Source organism: Eretmochelys imbricata, chromosome 10, assembly GCF_965152235.1.
Source record: "Eretmochelys imbricata isolate rEreImb1 chromosome 10, rEreImb1.hap1, whole genome shotgun sequence".
Classification (NCBI taxonomy): Eukaryota; Metazoa; Chordata; order Testudines; family Cheloniidae; genus Eretmochelys; species Eretmochelys imbricata.
Window position 1 is genome coordinate 30,285,125 of NC_135581.1, and position 20,630 is coordinate 30,305,754.

General features: G+C 52.7%; 1 protein-coding gene and 1 long non-coding RNA gene across 3 annotated transcripts; one reads left to right on the forward strand and one right to left on the reverse strand.

Moving 5' to 3' along the window:
• The first annotated feature begins 1,116 nt into the window (after positions 1 to 1,116).
• On the forward strand, positions 1,117 to 4,859 carry LOC144271668 (uncharacterized). The gene is made up of 3 exons (XR_013347398.1): positions 1,117 to 1,657; positions 2,522 to 2,932; positions 4,537 to 4,859. It is a non-coding gene; the product is annotated as an uncharacterized LOC144271668 (long non-coding RNA).
• SMIM22 (small integral membrane protein 22) lies at positions 2,370 to 13,246 on the reverse strand. Of its 2 annotated transcripts, none has more exons than XM_077829151.1 (4): positions 12,971 to 13,246; positions 8,308 to 8,474; positions 5,636 to 5,718; positions 2,370 to 4,774 (listed from the first exon to the last, which is right to left on the reverse strand). In XM_077829151.1, the coding sequence occupies exons 2-4, from the start codon at positions 8,441 to 8,443 to the stop codon at positions 4,727 to 4,729; spliced, it is 267 nt and encodes an 88-aa protein (XP_077685277.1). In that variant the 5' UTR covers positions 8,444 to 8,474; positions 12,971 to 13,246; the 3' UTR covers positions 2,370 to 4,726. The 2 variants fall into 2 exon arrangements, with proteins under 2 accessions (XP_077685277.1, XP_077685278.1); XM_077829152.1 differs by lacking the exon at positions 12,971 to 13,246 and adding an exon at positions 12,732 to 12,810.
• Positions 13,247 to 20,630: the final 7,384 nt, after the last annotated feature.

Genomic DNA, 20,630 nt, shown 5'->3' on the forward strand with positions numbered 1-20,630 from the left:
TGAAAGCTGGAGGCCTTCATGCTTTAGACTGTGTGTGGGTGGAGGGGGAATGGTTCAGCAAAGATTTGCTAAGCATCCACACCGCCATAGAAGTGACAATACAATAGCAAACGCATTACCTGCTCCCATCAATAAACTTTATGGCCAGCAGTGCTCTTGACTCTGGGTATGCGATACCAGAGCCCTGCTCCACGCGTCTGTTACCAGCCTGCTGAGAATTAGACTATGCATATGCATCAGTTCTCACGTCTCCAAGGACAGTAAAGGATGTGTATAGTTAATGAAGTTTCTTCTCCATCTTTGGATGATCCCTGATCTTTAACGCTGTGTGGGTGAGTGACTCCCCTTTAGAGTCAAGCTAATGCGTATAATCTAAGAGCGATTGCCAAGCGCTGTCAAACCCAGCTGTGGGCTGCCAGCTTGTCAGGGAAGTTTTGCCTGTAGCATGCAACCAAGGATGTGTTATTTCCTGTGGGTGGAAATAGCCTCCTTTAGTTCTAGAGACATGGGCTAAGGGAAATAGCCATCCTGCCATTCCCTACTGACCAGACACGTATGTTAGGAAGACCTTTATGGAGAGCGGTAACAGGAGCTGTAGGCTGGCTCCTGGACTAGGGTGGTCTGTAATGTGGCTGGATCTGTAGCACTGTCTAAATCAGAGGTGGGCAAACTGTGGCCTGCTGGCCACATCCAGCCTGCGGGACAGTCCTGCCCAGCCCTTGAGCTCCCAGCCAGGGAGGCTAGCCCCCAGACCCTCCCCTGCAGTCATGCCACCATCCGGGCAGCGCTCTGGGCAGTGCAGCTGCCAGACATGCTGCTCTAAGCGGCATAGTAGGCGGGCTGGGGGCGGGGGTTGGATAAGGGGCAGGAGGTCCCAGGGGGCAGTCGGGACAGGGAGCAGTTCGGGGGAGGGGGTCTGGATAGGTGTGGGAGTCCCGGGGGGCCTGTCAGGGGGCAGGGGTGTGGATAGGGATTGGGACAGGGAGCATGGGGGATTGGATAGGGAGTGGGGTCCCGGGAGGGCGGTCAGGGGACGGAGGGTGGGGGGGTTGGATGGGTGGGGCAGTCGGGGGTGGGAAGTGGGAGGGGGCGGATAGGGGGCAGGGGCCAGGCTGTTTGGGGCAGAACAGCCTTCCCTACCCGGCCCTCCATACAGTTTTACAACCCTGATGTGGCCCTCAGGCCAAAATGTTTGTCCACCCCTGGTCTAAATGGAGAGTACTGCATAACGTGAGACACTTCCTACTAAGCCCTTGATGGCCTCCAAAATTCTTTGGTTTGAGAGAGAGACGATAAATGTCTCACCAGCTGTCCACAGTGAGGATAAATAGACCCAATCTCCTAGCTCCTCATCTTCAGTTTAAGCTGGAAGTGCAGATAAAAGCATTCTGCGTGCCTGCTCAAAGCCGTTCACTTGTACACATGCACTGATATGTATAAACCCTCAGCAGTGGGAAATGCTGGAACCTTTCTGGCTGCTAGATCTCTGCCGGGCTGTAGGAAAGCATCCCCTTCTTTGCTGCCCCAAGTGCAAGGAGAACAGGTGTTCTGACTGGATGAATGCCTAGTGCTACGGAACTTTGACTGTCTTACTTTTGAATTTCCTTTCAGGCAGAGCATGTGATTAAAGAACCCAGTTACGTGATTAGCATTAAATGTAAGTTGCCCTCTCCTATCTGTGTTTGCTCCTTTTGATTACCAGGCCCTGCAGGAGGTTGTCTGTGTCACATGTAAAACATCTTCCATCAGTGCTCCCACCCAGCAAGCTCATTCTTTCCCTTAGTAGGGCACCTCCAGTTCTTCCTCATTGTGTGTGCAGGGAGGGGTCTCTGAACCACGGTGGGCTGCAGTTCTGCTTCACTGCTCCTAGATAGTTCACAATGTAGTCCTAGCAGCTGGGTCCTTGCTGCATGGAAACTGGCAAGGTTACAGTCTCCATGGGCACTGAGCACTAGAACCCAGCCTGCTACCTTTCTAATTGACCTTGGGAAGACTGCTGGTGGGGGAAGTCAGCAGCCTTAGCTGGTGGGGAAAGTTAAGGAGGAAGTTCTCAGCAGTGGCATTCTAGCTGGCACTAGAATCATGCACCAGTGACACAGTTGGGCTAGCAGGAGGGCCTAGAGCAGCGCTATGAATTGGTCTTAGAATGACGATCACCAAGCAGAGGAATGTAAAGCAGTGACAGGTGTTTATTTGATGCATGTTGTGTGCATCTCAGAGTCAGCAGTTAGTCAAGCATTACCCATAGAACAGGGACAGACTGCCAGCCAAATGAATACCCCAGGGCCCATGCTATGTGTATACATATGTACCTGCTCACATACAGTATCCAAAAGGTTTAATGTACAAAAACGCCTGGCTAGCTGATCTCCATCATGTGCTTTTTATTTATAATCATGAGTCTTTCTTCCTGGATTCAGAGATGAAATTAGAAAGTTTTATGAACATACAAGTCAGTGGGAAACCCCAAAGGACGTTGTTTGGAATGTTAATTGAACTGACCCCAACACTCTCCCTTCAGGTTCCCTGATCCACTAGCCCTGTGAACCCTATGAGCATAGAATAAACGGAGAGCTGGGTGGGAGAAGACAGTCACAAGCCCTGGAACAGCTGACCAGCAGGAAGGGTGTGACACTCCCTCTGCTTGACTCTAATTAGCGCACAAAGCACAGGGTTATAATGTACCAGTCAGTGGCCAGGGAGTGGAGCCACTCAGCCAGAAGAGCTGCTGAAATGGATAAATGTTCCAACCAAAGGGACGCCTGTATTTCCAGCGTGCCCTGCTGCTAGATGGGTCTGAGAGCAAACCTGCTGGGCAGAAGGGGGGTCTGCTCCAGCTGCCACTGAAGTCAGTGGTCTCACTGACCACAGGATCGAGCCCACAAAGAGAAGAGGCCTTTCTTCTGTGTGTGTCGCTCACCTCTGAGCCAAAGTGAGTATGAAAGGGGCTGGGGAAGATGAAGCCATGTACCTTGTGGGCCTTCACTTTTAGACGCACTCCCTAGGCAGAGTGTAATACTACTGCAATGCAGAGATTATGCCATATGGAATAAGGCTCTGCAGGGGTGTGCAGAGGCCAATGCGTGCGTACATACAGACTGTACTGTGATGAAGGAGAACATGTCCGGACTGAATAGAAGCACAGGTCCCTTTGAAGTCCCATGTGCTCTCTGAACACTTCTTATTTAGAGGGCTTCATGGAGGAGTCAGAAGAGCAAGGCTGTCTGTGACTCTGGCTTCCCTTTGCAGTGCCAGGCAAGCTCCTGTCTAAACTTAGTCCAATGGGTAAGTGAGGCCTGTTTCTGAATGCCATGCTCAGGATGTTCCTGAGCACCAGAGAGGGGTGGGAGTGGCAGAGGCCAGGCCCTGACAGGCACTTTGTTCAGAGCTGGAGTGCTCAGGCCCCCTCACTTTCCATGGCTTCCAAGCCACTGCCCGCGTTACTCTCTTATTTGCCTTGGCCTGCTGCGGGGAGTCAGTGTCTCAGACAGCAGAGAGGCTGACTTAACCCAGCCCTGAGGTACTCTTCCCAGAGGGAGACGGTGATGAGTTCTAACCCTTCCCCTAGCTGCTGAACAAAGTGGTGTCTCAGGGAGCTGGACAGGGTCATTGGCTAATGGGTTGTGCTTGCTGGCTCCGTAGGACTCAGCAGAAGGCTACTGACCGTGCATTACATCCACTGAGTTCTGTATAAAACCAGCTACGCAGGAAAGAAATGACTCTTTGGGCTTTCTTGAGCCCCCTGATCTAGAGCCCAGTGCCCCTGGCTGGGGCCTGGCCTGTCCGTTACAGACACAGACACCGGGCTCTCCGAGCATCAGGCCTGCACCAGCACTACCCTAGTTCAGTGGTTCTGCAGAGCTCTGTCTTCCTTCTCCTGAATCAATGGAGACAGCAGCGTGTCAGTGCACAAGACGTGCTTCCTCCCCGAGCCTGTTCTCCTTCAGCTGGTTCTGTGGACGGTTCTCTTGCCCATCAGGGACTGTGCAGGTAGCAATTTAACTCCTTGGCTGCTGCCAAAAGGACCCAAGAGCCTGTGTGAACGGGGGCTCTATAGGAAAGTGCTGCTAAGACATTCGCCTCCTCTGTGTTCAGCTAAGCCAGGATGGGCTTTCTGGGGAGCTGTTCCTTCCCATATGGTCAGTTCTGGTCTGGGGCATGTTCCTTTCCAGACTCTGGAAGTGTCAGATGATGGGTGCCAGCAAGGGATGTTTTCAGGCACCTGGAAGAGTCCCTGGAGGCACTGTTTTAATTAGTGACTACACACACAGGAGCTGCCTTTCAGGACCGGCCCAATGGCCTATCTAGTTGCAATCTCTGATGCCAGTAGTGACCTTGGAAGGTATAAACTCCCTGTTATGTACAGTACTCTACCACAAGGAGGTAGACTTCCTCCGCTGACCCTAGGCTGATGAGCAACTTCTGCCCTGTAGTTTGAGGACCAGTGGCTCTAATTGTACAATGTGAGATTGCTGTAGATGCTATCCTTATTCATCATCGTAGGAGTTCCTTTTAATCTTTATCCTTTGTGCACAGAGAAGGAAGAACAAGTGCTGGAGCCAGTGCAGTGCAGTGCTGTGAGGCCAGGGCCCCACCAGGCCAGCACTCAATATTAACACAAACAGTCCGATCTGCAGTTGATTGCTGTGTAGCGGAAAGAAGCAAGCAAAGAAGAGTCTTTTTCCCATTGGCGCCAGAATCTGTCTGTCCAAGGGAGGAGGCGGGGCTATGGCTCCATGGCCTTGTTATCAATGCCCACTTTCTTTCTGGGGACCTAATTGTGGTTTAAAAAAAAAAAAGTGAAAAGGAAGAACATGTCTACGTTCTAGTTAACACATGACGGGAGCAGGGTTCATCTCCCAGCCTCTGCCCACGCTACAGTTTGAATCCAGTTTAGCTTGGTTGGGCCTAGAAACTATGATCAGGGACAGGGGTTTCTTGTCTGAGAACCATTTGATGGGAAGTGGTGTCTGTTCAGTCCTTTATGGCCCCCCATCACCATATTGCGTCTGCACATTTCCTAGTCCTTAATGCATTACAGCTCCCCTGCAGGGTTGGGAAGTGTCTCCATTTTGCAGGTGGGGAACTGAGGCACACAGCAACTAAGCGACTTGTCCAGGAATGGAACTTGCATCCCAGATCAACCCCTTAAACATAAGGCCACCCACCCTTCTGTCCACACAGCACTGTGAAAAGCGCAGGTCACGGAAAGAAATTCCTTCCCACCCCAGTCAGAGAAAGCTGCAGGAACCACCCCAGCAACTGCCGTGGTTAGACAGCTTTCCCCCAGCCAAAAGGTGAAGAACCCCCAGGTGCCCCTTTACCACCCAAGTCCACCACGTAGCACAGATGGGACAGGGCCAGGTGACATGCCGAGGCTGTAGCGTGACTCAGTCCTGTTTGTGCCTCAAGACTGAGCTGTGCTTTAACCTTGGGGGGGCCTGCTCCTCCCCAGCCTGGCTGGGGTTTGCTGGGGGGAAGGCTAATTGAATATGCAACATTTCCAATCCAGGAGAGCCGAGCCCTGCCTCTCTGCCATAAGCAGTGGGACAGCTGTCTGTCTGAGTCCAGTGCCAGAACGCCAGGCACAGGAGCGGACTCCGCGAGAGACAAACTTTTTTTTTTTTTTTTTTACCTTCTTGTGTGATCCCCGGGAGTCACAGTCGCAGCAGCAGCAGCAATGGATCAGAGCCAGGAGAACCATCAACAGCACAGTACCTGGGGGAGAATCAAGCAATCATGTCCACTTAAGGTCCCTTCCCATGCTGTTAGCACATCTGTCAGGGCACCAGCAGTGACTGCACCTTCTAGAGAGTCAATCGGACCTGTGTCTCATAGCCTCTCTCCAAGCCTCTGGCAGGATCAAATCTACGTGTCCATTTCAGGTGCCTTTCTGGGACTGGTGCAATACTCTGAGCAGCAGCACGAATGCCTCCTCCTTACCGTGTCACCTCACTGACCCTTGCATGCTCCCTAGTGCTGCTGAGTCACCCAGCTGGCAGCATGCCCTGTGCACAGCAGCTGCTGAATTGTGAGCCCTAAGCATAGTTAAAGCCACTGCGCATTGCTAGAGACAGGAGATGTGGAATCCTTGGACTCTAGATCACTAACCAAGGCAGTCGTCATCTCCAGGGTTCCTCAACCCCCCGCAGTAAGTGATGGAGGACCAGGAAAACAGCCATTGGCAGAGAGGGCCAGGCGTGAATCCAACATCTCCGGGAGCCAGGTACAGCCTGGCCTACACACACAGCTACACCAGTTTAGTTAAGCTCCTGTGTGGACACTCTTATTGGGGTTCAAGAGATGGCTTGTTTCGGTTTACCTTAAACCAGTTCCTAACTGATGTAAACTAACGTGAACTAAGCCCGGTTTAAACCAGATTCAGAGTGTCCATCCGGCCTTTTACACCTCTTTAATTAAACCAGTTTAAACTGGCACCTAAAAGTTGAAACTGATGATATAAACAAGTGCTGTGAGGTTAGGCCCTCAGGCCATAATTCCCACCCATTCCTCCCTTTGGGGAGCCCTTTGCAAACCCATGATCTGCTCTGGTGCTGGCTGAATGCAGCTCCCTGCATACCTCTCTCTCACCTCTCCCCCAGGTTTGTGTCGACCTGTTTCAGGGTTTTGATCACTGAGACCCCAGGTCTTGATTGTGTTTGCCTGGGTTCCACGTCCTTCAGACTCATTCATCTGTCCATCTGCACAATGCACAGCCTGCATGATTGAAGGTGTGGGTGCACGGCATGCACTGGGTTCCCCGGCTCTGCTAATGACATCTGTCATGGCTTTCAGGTGAATCTCATGGGCCATATTTCCAAGCATTATTCCTCAGAGGGGAACAGCATAAGGAAATGATGCCTGGAGATTTAACTCATTCTTAATAACAGCACTGTCCCTCTGTGAGCCCTGCCCCACAGCCTTGTCCTCTGTGTTACCATGCTAGCAACAGCCATAAGCAGGATAATCCCTAGCACGGTTTCTCTGGCCATACTCACAGGCCTTTTAGTTTTGCTGAGAATCATGCAATAAACCATCCCTGTGATAGCTTCACACCATGGCGCTATGAGGTGGGGGAGGGGGAATTTCTGTCTACACTGGACAGAGAAAAAACTAGGAGGAGTAAGTTTAAACACAGCTGTGGCCAGCCAAGTGATGAGCTGGAGCATCTCCCTCCTGTCACTCCTCCCCTTTCTAGCCCTGAATGGTTCATCAGCACCTAGGAGTAACGCAGGTGTCAGCAGAGGGTACGTACTTGTACGCATTGCTATACGGTCACACACGTGCTGAGGCTTTGGCATCATGTTGGTCCTCTCGGGGCTAAAATACAGCTTGGACTTGGGATCAACACTTGTTCTAACTGCGTTCCTCAATGATGCTACGCAGATGGACTTGCCTGAACTGTAGTCTGCTGGCTGCTATCTTGGCCAACATACCAGGGACTGAACTGGAGACCTGCAGCACTAAACGTACAAGCTGCTGCACCTTGAGTTAAAGGTTCCTAACTGTGCTGTAACAGACTCACTTCCTCTGCTGACTGGGGACCTGTGACAAACACTCACCGGGGGTTACAGCAGCACAGTTTGGCCAGTGTTTTAAAAACTGGTTCCCTTCTATCTACTCCCCAGCACAGACCATGTTTTAAATCAGTCTGGTGGCCGGATCTCCAGACACAGCGCTTCCTTTGGTGGAGGTAGGAACTTTTTAATGTCATAGGCAGATGACGACCCAATGGCTGGAAGCTAAAGTGAGACAAATTCAGACTAGAAATAAGGTGCAGATTTTTAACCGTAAGGGTGATGAGCCAGTGGGCCAACTTACCTAGGGATGTGGTGGATTCTCCATCATGTAAGTCTTTAAATGAACAGTGCAGGTCTTTCTAACAGATCTCCCTAGCTCAAACAGAAGTAGAGGTCTCTGGCTGTGATCTACAGGAGATCAAATTGGATGATCTGATGGTTCCCTCTGACCTTCAAGTGGATGGATTGTCTTACTGTTTGTACAGTGGTAGCACCTACGGGCCCCTAGTCCAGTTGGGCTAGAAGCTGCACACATTACAGACCATCTTTGCCCCCAAAGACTTTGGAATTTGCTGGAGGCGCCCACTGCAGTAGTTCCAGATGCTTGTGCCCAGCGTCTCCAGACGAGTTTAGAACAGCCCTACAGACCCTGCACAGATAAGCATTGGATGGTGTGGCCGGGTTTGCAGCACACCCACATGTTTCTCATCTGCCCTGTCTGGGAATAGAGAGCAGCCCCAGGCCGAGGGCTGCTAATCCTATGCCCGTTGCTTGGCCCCACACTTACCAATGAAGATGAAGAAGATGGCGAAGGCAGCAATGTCCCAGTCTGACTGGAACATCTGTTTGGTTGCGAGTCTGCTCAGGACGTCATTGATCTGGTTGCTGAACTCCTCTCCCAAGTTTTGCCTTTCAGATCCCATTTTTGGTTTCTTTCAGAGTTTCCCCTGTGGTCTGATCGACAAAGGGAGAGAGGGTGGATTGGTGCCACTAATAACCTTTTCACCCCAACTGTATGGCCTCCCCGTCCCCAGATGCTGGAATATCATTGAGAGACACGATCACCTTGTCCCTAGCTCTGGCTGCACTGGGCTTTACCCATATTGGCTGCTGGTTCCCTTTGATACAGGGGGCCATAGGTGCTGCATACAAGATGACTGCCGCAGTTCGGGTTTGCTTCCCCATCCCACAGGCCACTGATCCTACTGCTCCAGGGCGGGAAGGGGCTTGTGTGTTCTGCTTGTGGAGTTCCAGCCCCTGGAGTGGGGAGGGGGGACTAACCAGGGTGAAGTGGTGCTGGGTGGGCACAGAGGGTTAACAAGTAACAGATCACAGCAGAAGCTGCGGAATGTCTGAGGCCTTGGCCACACAAGGAAGTTGCACCATAACCTGCCTAGAAGCAGACTGTCATGCTGGTGTGACACCCCTCCCCACAGAAGACACTCCTGTTGCAGTTTAACAATATCTAGCCATCCCTTTATCATATGTGGGTTAGAATGTCCCAGGAGGAGTCAGGAGAGCTGGGTTCTAGTCCCAGCTCTGCTATGAACTTACTGTGTGACCTTACACAAGTCACTTGTCTTTTTGTGCCTCGGTTTCCCCGTCTGTAAACCAGCTTGCTCTGAAAGACACTCAGATGCCGCAGTGACAGACATGTTCTAAGAACCTGCACAGACCAGCCTGTAGAAACCTCAGCACTGTTTACCAAATGCCTGCTGGTTCCCTCCAGCCAGCCAGAGCTGGGAGCACAACACAACATTTCAAACAATGCCAGTCAGGCCAGTTAAAGATGCAGGAGCAGCTCTGTGAAAGCAAACAAACTCTTCTAACTTCGCAAGGCCTGAGTAAAGCTGAGCCCAGCCGGAGCTCACAGGATAGTGGCTCCTTTGGCGGTGCGTAGGCTAAGGAGCCTGGAAGGAATTTCTCACACACACTCCGTTATGTTTGCAGCAGCATGGGAGCAGTGTGCTAGAGACCCAGGCAGCCTGCAGCATGAGAAACAAAGATGCAGTCATTCATATTTCCCAATCTGAACCAAAAAGCTGGCTATTTTGCATCCTGGAAGCTGCCCCATTGCTAAACGGAAATACTATTGATTCCACAGCGCTGGGCTGATCCTCTGCAGTACCTGTGTTCTCACTCTAAGGGGGTGTGGAAGTGTGAGGGATAGAAACAAGGAATCCTTCTCTGCTCTGCCAATGTCATGCAGGGAAAGCCATGTGGTGCAGTTTGGGAAACCTGCCCGGATTTCTTAGGGATATGCCCAGCGAGTCTCAAACAAGCCCTTGTAGTTCCCAAGGCTGCAGCCTGACACCAGATCTGCATTCTCTCTAGTGGGAGGCATGACCTGCTAGAAACACTCAAACCAAATAGCAAACCACCCTTTGTGGGCCAGGCCAGTCCCTGTTCCGTTTAGTTACTGACCTACAATGTACTGCGGGGAAAGAAACCATTTTCACACCGATTCCAACTCGTGAAAGTCTGCTGCTCTGTCCTTTATCAGGGATCTGTCCTGAGCCAGAGGGGGAATCCAGAGATAACAAAGCTTAAAGGGGTATGGTGCCCGCTGGAAACTATCGATAGTAGAGGGGAAGTCTGGAGAGCAGAAGAACAGCGCTGGGCTAGTGATTAAACACTGAACTGAGGCTCTGCCACAGCCTCCCTGTGTGACCTTGGGCAAGTCCTAGATCGGTCTGTGCCTTAGTTTTCCCACTTGTAAAAAGAGGTCAATGCTGACCTATCGCCCACGGATGATTCGAGGTGTTCAGATACTAGGGTGATGTGGATGTGTATATAGATACGTGCAAATATGTAGTTACTGTGAATGTTTCCTCTCTTACGTTGGTTTGTCAGACACTGTGTTAAAGCCATGCGCTTTAAGTGCATGGACGTGGCTGAGGAAAATGGCAGCTCTCCCATCCCAGGGCAATGCCTTAAGGTAGCAGAATGTCAGTGACGGGAGTAGGAGGGTTAGTTCCTAGTTTGCCTATGGCAGCAAAGCCCGTGCAGCCTGGCTCTCTGCTTCCAATTCAGACTGAACCCCCTGCTGAATGTAGGGACAGGACCTGACTGCGGACTTTCCTCCACACCAGCAGCAGTGGCCAATTTCCCACAGCTCCTGGGAGCTGCTGGCCAGGGGCTCTCCACGCCTAGCCCTTTCTCTTGCAAAGCTAGTCTCGATTGAAAACAGGCTCACAGGTTTTGGCACCCCTCGTCCAGGCTTGTCATGTTGATTAATTGGAGAGGGCAGAGGTACTAATCTAGGATTCCATAGCGTGCCTCAATCCACAGCAGAGCACCACCTATAACGGAGGGAGGGTGCCACAAAGACTTCCCAGGATAGTCAGCATCACTCAGTGGGGGAATATGGCCGCCATCAGGATCACTGTTATTTCTGCCCTTTGTATCTCTTCCTTTCCCCTTTCTCTCCCTCTCCCCCTGCCCTGTCTTTGTGTCTGTCCCCCTCTGCACTCCTCTTCTAGCCACAACATCCAATTCCCCCTGAGCTCCCCTCCCACTCCTTCCCCTTTTCCAGCTGCTACAATGATCAGCAGTGAATTAGCAAATGTTGACATGTAAAGTGTCGTCATTACGCTCTAGAGCGAACGCCATACATGCTGATGGCAAAAACACACTCCTGCTGTAGGTGAAACTGAGACATTGCTTCAGGCTGCTTGCAGACTCAGGAAGACAGCACTGCATCAGTTCACCGCTGCCTCATTGTCTGCACGGTGAATGTTACAACCAGGGGGGCTAGAATATTTTTTATACATCTATAAATGGGCGCTGAATCTGGACTATGCCCTGCTGCCCCATGAACATGTCGGAGAGGCCAGCTCTGGCCTGTGTGTTTGAAGTCACTGCCCTAGTCACTTTCAGATGGTAATGAGTGCTAAGAGGCACCAGAAATAAACCTAGCACAAAGTGCATTCCAGATCACGTGCAGCTGCTGAAAGCCAGAGGCCCTACATGTTGGTGACAAATACATACGTCTGTGCCAAGTGAAACTGCTTCTGGCATTGCCCAGCTGCTGTGAGGCTCAAAGTACAAGCAGAGTGTGGTTCTATCCTCCCTGCTGAAAGCTTGCAGGGTAGCACTTGCTTCCCCTTCTAGCATGGTTGCATGGTGCTGCCGTGAGAGAGAGCCAGAGCTCCACTCCAGAGGAGGCTGCATTTCAGCACAGGGGAAGTGAATGCTCTTTCTGTATGCTGATGAGCCTGGGGGAGCTGCACGAGCCCTCTGTTAGGAAGCCCAGCCTTTGGTTCCATGAAAGATAATCTCAGCTTGCAGGTACAAATAATTCAGTCTCTAGCCCTTTTTCCTTGGAAAGATCCTTGAAAACGTGGCTGACTGTGATGGCAGAAAGGAAACAGTCGCTGGGTTCTGCTTCCGCAGCCAGCAGCTGAGCAGAGAGGAGTGGGGGAATCTAAAGATCCCCCATATACGCACACAGTTTGGGGTGGTCCCCGCCCCGAACCATTTCACCGGCCCTCCCCTCAGCCCAGCCCTGTCTGCAGCAGGGGGTGGAGGGCAGCAATCAGGTTTGCAGGCAGGGGGTAGTTGGTTCTCAGGCCCAGCCAAAGACCCCCGGCTAGCCCTGCTTAGCAGCATTTCCAGCAGTTTTCCTCCCAGCGCTTGCACCATGAGACAGCTGTTTCGTGCGGCTGGGAGGGAGGGGGGAGGAGAGGGAATGCAGCACACTCAGGGGAGGAAGCGGGGCTGGGGCCGGGATTTGGGGAAGGGGTCCAATGGGGCAGGGAGGGGGTGGAGTTGGGGTGGGGACTTTGGGGAAGGGATTGGAATAGGGGCAGGGAAGGGGTGGAGTTGGGGTGGAGGGGTGCGCAAGCAAATACCCCCCCCCCCTTGGAGTGTCCTCTTTTTTGAATGTTCAAATATGGTAACGCTACTCCTGACCCAAAGGCCTGTGGCAGCAGAAGCTCCTTGGAACAGTGAGATCCTGCCCGGGGTTCCTAATTCCCCAGGGACAGAGCACCGTACAGCTATGGAGCACCCCGCAATCCCACCACGCTCTGAGGCCCTGGCTACTGCAATCCCCCTGGCACTTCCTCCCCACTGGGCCCTGCAGTGGCTCCCACCCTTGAAGAGGTTCCCTCATTTCCTTTTCTTTGCAGCGTCAGGATTTCCCTTTAGCAGCCCCAGCCCTCTCAGCGGCCGCCCTCAGACCAGTCTTCACCCTATCCCTGGGCTCACCTCCGCGGCCTCTTGGCTGGCCCTGGCCCTTAATTCCTGAGGATCTGTAACCCCAGAGCTGGCTGCAGCAGCTGGCTCCTGGTGAGCAGAGAGCTCCCAGAATGAGGAATTAACTTCAGTTCCCCAAACTCGCCTCTGAGACAGACCCAGAACTGTAGCCCTAGCTGAGCAGCATGACCCCCCGGGGCAAATACCTCCCCACCCCCCAGAAGGGGCAGCTTCCTGAAAGGAGTGTTTACCTTGGGACCCTTTCCGAGTGCTTCTTCCAGCCGATCTCCCCTCTGCAGTAGGCTGCGCTCCCTGGCCTCCACTTCCTGGTTCCTTCTGGTGCCTGCTGCACAAGGATGTTGATTGGCATCCACCTGAGTCCAAGGAGCGGCAGACACACCTCCAGTGTCCTCCCCGTTTGGGGAAGGAAAGGCTTGCGGGGGAGGGGATAGCGTAGGCTGCTTGTTTTGCTTTGTCCTGGCAGCATCCACCTGCTGAGGGCTGCTGTTGGCAGAGCTCTCATGGAGATCCCGTTGGCCCGGGGCTTCAGAAACCCTTATGCCATGGTGCTGGGAGCAGTGGCTTGTGGGTTGTTTGAAAACACCAGGCTCTGTTCTGTCAGACTGGGGCAGTACCGGACGTGTAGCTTCCCATCCGTTGTAGATTGCCCTGGTTCAGCTGAGCTAAAGTCCTCGTGTGACCAACCGTTACAGCCGATGCTTGTAGGGTGCATGTGACAGCTGGTGTCTGAGGACAAAAGATGATGTATGGGCACTGCAGGCTCACAGAGCTCCAATCAATGGCTTCTCGCATTAGTGTCCCATGGCCCCAGCCAGGCAAAGGGGGGAAGATTTCCTGAGATTGTTCCACTGCTGAAGCAGCGTTGCAGAAGTGGGACGTTGTGGCCCAGGGTTAACGAGGCTGCAGGATGGAGGCCTCCCACAGCTAGGCTGGCTCACAGAAAACTCATAACGCCACTTATTTCTCAGTCACTCTCTTCCCTTGCCCTGGAGCACAGCACCCAGCCCGGGACATCTGAAATGCTGCTCGCAGAGCGTGGTGTAGGCACCAAGCCCACCACAGGGGTGAAGGTGAGAGGCCAGCGACAGAGAGCCCTGAGAGACACCAACAGAGAGAAACCTGGGAGAGGAGAAGAGACAAAAGGAGAGGCTAGAAGAGAAGCCAGGGAGGGAGAGGCAACCAAACTAAAGGGAGGGAACAATCAACAGGCTGCAGAGCGAGCGAGGGAGATGTGGACAGAGTCTGGGCCCCAGGCCCCACCCTGAAGAGGTCGCTGTGGACTTGGGGAGCAGTCTGAGTGGGGTGGAGAGAGCGGAAGCCAGACTGGAGGGTCCCAGAGGGACGTATCACCAGCATCAACATCACTTAAGAAGCCCATTAAAGGGAAGGAAAACAGCTTGCGTGGGAGCTGCACCTTGGCTCTCCTCTTACTAGACAGGAAGGAAAGGGAGCCACAGAGCTGACCCCCCTCGTCATCCTGGGCACAGGAGGAAGGAAGCAGTGATGCAAAGCCAGGATGGAGCAATGACTGGCTCTTACACATCCCTTGCCCCCCTTAACACAAACTGCCCCACTGAGCATCTCTCTGCCCCTCCCCCTGGGTGCTCCTGATGCCCTGACTCGCAGGCTCCCTGGAGGCCTGCACAGGTCGTGGTTCCCCAAGAGAACAGCTGATGAGACTGGAGAGGCGCTAGAGCCGAGTGGACCTGGCCCACAGTCAAATAGATGCTGGGCAGGCCAAGGCAGCTGATGGGTGTGGGCTGAGCTTTGGGGATGCGGCAGAGAGCTAATCAAACGAGGCACATGGAAGCGCAGGGCGTCCATCACTCCAGGCAACCAGGCTGCTTCTTCAGGGTTTATGGGTTTAGCAGCATAACTTCCAGCCAGAAGGGGTTGTCCTGAGTCTCCAGCGGACTCAGCTGAATAACGAAAACACAGATTAACCCAGAGATGCAACTAAACAGTTGGTTTCTCCGTGCTGCTGCTTGCAGGGGCGTGTTATTTGTGGGTGGCCAGGTGGCCACGAGGCAGTTGAGAAAATGTTTCTGAATTGCCTACATTTCACTGCGTTTTAAAATTCTTCCAGGAAAAAAAAATCATCCCAGAAATATGTTGCTCTATTTGTCACCTAAAGTAGGGTGCTGGGTGGGCCAGTGGTTAGGTCATAGGAAACCAATGGTCAGTTCCTGCTTTGCCACAGACTCTGAAACAGGGTGACCTTGGCCAAGTCCCTCGGTTGCTCTGTGCCTCAGTTTCCCCCTCTGTACAATGGGGATAACAGCAGTGTCCTACCTCACAGTGGTGGTGTGAGGATAAATACATTAAAAATCATGACTGATGCTATGGTGATGGCCAGATCCGTACAAGAAGCAGAGCCCCTCACATATGTTAATGAGTTGATTCTCAAATCCTTGTGAGGGAGCTTCCTATTAACCCCTCCCTCTTTTGCAAAAACTGAGGCACAGCGCAGGTAAGGGAGCTAGCTGAGGTGGAGCTGGGAACTGAAGCCAGGCAGCTAAGGAGGTGCAATGCCAGTGGCTGGAGAGGATTTGAAAGCTGTTGTAAAGGAAGCACATTTGGCAACAGGCGGACTGTGGGGAGGTGACTGATGGTGCAGTCCCCGTGGGCACCTAAGGCCAGCCTGCAGGGGAGATTACATTAACTTTGCTGGCAACAGGAAATTCTTCTCCGTTCTCAATTGCCCAGTCATTGCTGCACGGATCTGAGGATTAATCCTGCCAAATTGGAAAGCAGGTGCACACGGCAGTGAAGTCCAGTGTGACGACCCATTTTCACAGGGCTGATGGGCACATGGCTCAGCCCTACTCCTGCCCCAGACAGCTCAAGGGAGCTCAGATGACCCTGCAGACATGAGGCCAGAAGGCAGGCCGTGAGGAAATGGAATTGGCTGCAGTGGGGCAGGCAGCCTCGGGAAGTCATTTCTCAGGTACACTGGCTGCTGGGGAGATCAGCTAAGCAGCTGTATGGATGTCACGCTGGCTGGAAAAAGCTAAATGAGATTATTACTGTATCATAGGCTTCCCGGTGCGAGAGAAAATGAATGAGAGAAGCAACAGATGGAAAGGAAATGGCCTGGAGTGGGAGGAGAGAGGCAAAGCCTTGATGACGAGGACAGCATGGCCAGGGATTTTTATAAGGATTTTTGAATGCAAAGAGCAAAGTGAATTCTGATGTGTAACAAAGGTACAGTTAGCCTGTGGAACTCACTGTCACAGGATCTCAGTGAGACCAAGAGATTAGCAGGATTCAGAAAAGGATTGGATGTTTCTGTGGATATCCAGAGTAAACTGAACACAAAGGAGTTCTGGACAGGATACAAACCCTCCAGTTTCAGGGCATGAGCCACACTCTAGAAATTAGGGATTAGCTGCTACTGCAGGGTTTATTGCACGTTCCCCTGAATCATCTGGTGATGGCCACAGCAGAGCCAGGATACTGGGCTAGATAGAACCATAGAATATCCGGGTTGGAAGGGACCTCAGGAGGTCATCTAGTCCAACCCCCTGCTCAAAGCAGGGCCAATCACCAATTTTTTCCCCAGATCCCTAAATGGCCCCCTCAAGGATTGAACTCACAACCCTGGGTTTAGCAGGCCAATGCTCAAACCACTGAGCTATCCCTCCCCCCAGGTCTACTCCCATCTGGCAGGTCCTGTGTTCTCATAACAAACAGGCAGTACAGATGGTATGTCCTTGCGTCCAGCTGCTAATTAACCACACATAGACCCATGCCCTTCCTAATGCGTACACAGAAATTAGCTCCTGAACTACAGAGATTGGGGCTCCGCCCTCTTGCGGGCCGCGCTTTATACACAGAGGTTTATTAGAAGCACTGCTTAGCAGCCTCCTCATGACAGCACCCCATCTGCCAGCTGGGACGCCAGCAGGGTGAGCATCCCCACAGTAGCGCCCTCCCAGTGCAGACCAGATGGGATGCTAGCTCCTGAACATTCATGCTGACCATGAGAATGCTTTGTGTGCTGCCGGTGCAAGCACACCCAGGTATCCTCAGCTTAGCTAAACTGTTGGGATGTGTCCGTGATGTCTCAGGGACTGGTAGGTAAGTGATCTGCCTTGGCACCCAGCTCAAAGAAACCCTGTTCTAATTGCTCACCTTGTAACTGCACTAAGGTGTCCTGGTGGCCTGGCTCCCTCCGGCGCAGTAGTAAAGGGGAGAGATGTAACCCTGCAGCTGTGCAGAGCTGTCTGACGTTCTCCATAACAAGTGGGATCCCAGAGCTTGGTCTCCAGCAGATGGCCCCATTGCACCACACTTACCAACCCTGGCAAGCTGGGCAGCGTGCACAGCACTGTATGCGTGCTCTGCTCTGGCTAAATGGCTTTGCCATCGCGCTTTGGAAGGCGCCCCGTCAGTGTTGCCCTGCCACCTTCCCCCTCTCATCTCACCTCGCCCCTGTTGGCAGACCCTAATTCCTCCCTCCTTGCCCTTCTTCCGAGCCGGAACCATGTCCCCTTCTTGCTGTGTTCATCTTGGCTGTGGCGCGCTGAGCCTGTGTGGGATGGCGAAGCTTGTGGCCAGCTGGGGCTAGGGCAGGCCCGTGGGACACGTGGATCTAGCACCTGTGAAGCATGCTGAGTCCCATGGTACGTTTGGAGAGTCAGTGTGTCCCAGGGGACACAGCCCTCAGCTGGGCCTCAGGAAACTTGGCTCCTGGCTCTGCTGCACCCTCAGGCAAGTGCCTTCCCCACTGGGTCCCTGTTTTCCCTTCGCTCGCTAAACAGACAAAAGGGGGAAGCTCTCCAGGGCAGGGACTGGCTCTTGCTATGTGTGTGTTCAGCCCCAGCACGTAGGGGCCCTGCTCTTGATTGAGGCCTGCTAGGTGTCGCTGTGATTTAACAAAGTCTACCTGGAGCAGGGCCTGTGTGTGAGTCTGATACTTGGGACTGTGAGTGTCGGGGCACAACCCAGCTGGGGGGACTCGAATTGACTGTGTGGAGCATCAGCAGCAGGGTTCGAATGCGGTTAGCAACCAAAGCAGCTGACGGTCTTTACCTCCGAACAGAGGGCTAGCCTGGCGCCAGGCCGTATCCCTGTAACCAGTTTAACACGTTGATTTCCACTCTGGCCACTCTAATTCCATTCTAATCTGCTTGGCGTAACCAGTTCAGCTGGTCGTGCTCCAGCTCAGTTCATGGCGCAGTAGGGCATCCCACAATGCACTGCTGCTAGCGGTGCTTCTGGACTCTATCTCATGTTGGGGCACTATGGGAGAGCTGCTCAGATTTCCCCACAATGCACTGATACAAGCCTGATTAGACCGCACAGGAGGTGGGGAGACACGAAGTCTAGTCTATATAACAGGGATGGGCACCTTTAAGGTAGCAGAGGGCCACAAGTTCATTAAAACCCGCTGGTGGGCCAGGAGGTGTGATGTAGGGGTGTGACGGGGGAGGGGAGAGTGTCAGGTTCTGCCCTCCGGTGGGCAGGAGGCACTGCTGGATCGCCAGCTCTGAGCTGGTCTGGGGCAGGTCAAATAAAATAACCTGGCAGCCTGGATGTGGCCCCCAGGCCGCCAGTTGCCCATCCCTGCTATATAGGGCCTTATACTGTGCTCATCACAGTAGAATCTGAACGTCTTCCAGTAGTGCATTAAATAACATGCCTACACATCTGTCCCATGTTGTGTGTTCTCTCGTCCTCTCCCCAGCGAATTCTTTCTGCTGTATGGTTCATCCTGGTATTTGGAGATGCTTCTGTCCCGGTGACCATGTCTGCAGAGAAAGCAGCCTTGGACACACTAATCACAGAAATGATTCAGAAAAACCTGCCATCCCACAGATTTCCAAGCCCATGTCACCTGGGTCCATTCAATGTGGGGAACATGAAAAGTAGAGATTGGGGCTGATGCTGGGACATCCAGAGCTGGTCAATGGATCAGTGCTTTAAATTCCCAGGAGAGAACAATGATGCAGAAGTGGGTGTGTTCCTCCTCTGGCCTGCTGGACCAGACGGCTTACAGACACAAGGCATAGAAAGTCGAAGGGGCTCCTACCTCTGCAGATAGTTTGTCCGCGTCTCACTGCTGTAGCCTCCTTCTTGAAACCAGCAGAGAGAGTCTGGGTCTTTGGGGGGGCCGGCCATGCTTTTGCCCAGCATTTCCCATTGGGCATTGCAGCTTGTCCCCCGGTACAATGCTGCTATCTGAATACAGTGAATGGCTGATTCATTTGTGTGACTCCAAGTCCCCCAGCTAGAGTAAACCACGAATGGATGTGCTGGCTGCAGCTGATCTTCTCTGGAGGCTGCTGCTGGCCACTCACTCTCTGACTCTGCTCCTTCATCTCACTGAATCTCTCCCTCTTCCTAGTCCCTCAGGAACTAGATAGCGCCCCTCCAGTGCCTTCTGTGTAAGGATCTCAAAGCGCTGCGCAGACATTAGAGAATTCAGCCTCACCACACCCTGGGAGGCAGGTAACGTTTCTCCCATTTGACAGATGTGGACACCAAAGCACAGACAGTACCTTGCCTAAAGTCACAGAGTGAGTTAGCAACCGAGCCGGGAATAAAACCCCAGGTCTCCTGACTGCAAGTCCCCTGCTTTAAGACATCCTGCTTTCCTGAAAAGTCACCTGAGCCATTTCCTCCTTTGGCTGCTAGACAGAACAAAGAAAACAGTTCCTAATAAAGTCTTTAGAGGAAAGATCATTTGGATCCTCAGGTGGCCTGTGCAAGATTATAATAGTTTGCTGCACCGCCCTCAATCAGTGTGAGGCCAGGGAAATGGGTAGCAACCCGCGTTTGCTCTGCCTGGGAGGTGTCAGCTTGAAATCTATCCATTGCACGGTTTCATCTCTTAGATTTAAAGGGTTGTTCAAAAAGCCATTGTTGGTTGGAGATGTTCCATCTACAATACTTACAGCGAGAGGCCTTAATGTAAACCCCTGTTGGGCTCCGTATACACCGGCCCTACTGGAAACCTCAGACTTTGTGTGTTGAGTGAAACATCCTGACGTATTTAAACAGCTTTATTACAGCAGCCTGAGGCAGGCTGATTCCCTGTCTCCAGAGAAAGGTGGGAAGGACAAGGCACTTTCTTTATAGCTCGTGTACGGCGGGAGAGTGATTCACTGTCACTGTGTCTCAGCAGCCACAGATGGTGAAGCAGGGGGGACTGGAGCGATGCACTGGGAAGTAGTGAGAGCGTGTTGCAATTAGCAGCATCAAAAGGGAAACTAAGTCACGCTGGTCTCTGCTGAGGAAGGTGAGTGGGGAAGAGGGCTGTGTGCAGCTGTGAAGTCTGTGCTGCCTCTTCACGGCTCTGAGAAAGCAATTCAAGCCCCAGCAACCAGTTCCTTCTCCGTCAGGTCTCCAGTCAAGAGGAGTATGGGGACGTCTACCACAGCACTGAGTCTCAGAGCCCCCGTCAATTGACTTGGGCTCACATGGGTCGGGCTGCTGGGCTGAAAATAGCAGTGTAGATGATCCTGCTTGGCCTGGAGCCCAGGCTCTGAGGCTGTCCCCCCTTGTCGGGGTGCAGAGCCTGGGCTTCATCCCAAGACCAAATGTCTACATTGCTCTTTGCAGCCCCGTGAGCCCAAGTCAAGTGACCCAGGCTCTGAGACTCAGCCCCATGGGTCTTTTATTGCCGCGTGTGACACAACAGACAAGCTGCTGGCTGGAAAACAGCCCTTCCAAGAAGCCAATTCTCAGGCCGCTGAGCCACAGTCTTCACTGCAGTGTTAGGTCAAGTTCTCTCCTTTTGAGCAATCCCAGTTCAAGTGAGAGCGGTCACTGCCAAACAACACTGGATGAATGGATTAGGAGCACAGTGGGTTTGTCTGCACAGCAAAGAAAAACCCACACGGGCCCATGCCAGCTGACTTGGGCTTGCGGGGCTGTTTCACTGCT

Bases quoted from the DNA above. Each gene is read 5' to 3' on its own strand.
- SMIM22 (XM_077829151.1), bottom strand. From the start codon at position 8,443: ATGGGATCTGAAAGGCAAAACTTGGGAGAGGAGTTCAGCAACCAGATC. The intron at 5,719-8,307 runs GTAAGTGTGGGG...ATTCTCCCCCAG, and splicing joins CATCTTCTTCATCTTCATTG to GTACTGTGCTGTTGATGGTT. The intron at 4,775-5,635 runs GTAAAAAAAAAA...AACCACAATTAG, and splicing joins CCCGGGGATCACACAAGAAG to GTCCCCAGAAAGAAAGTGGG.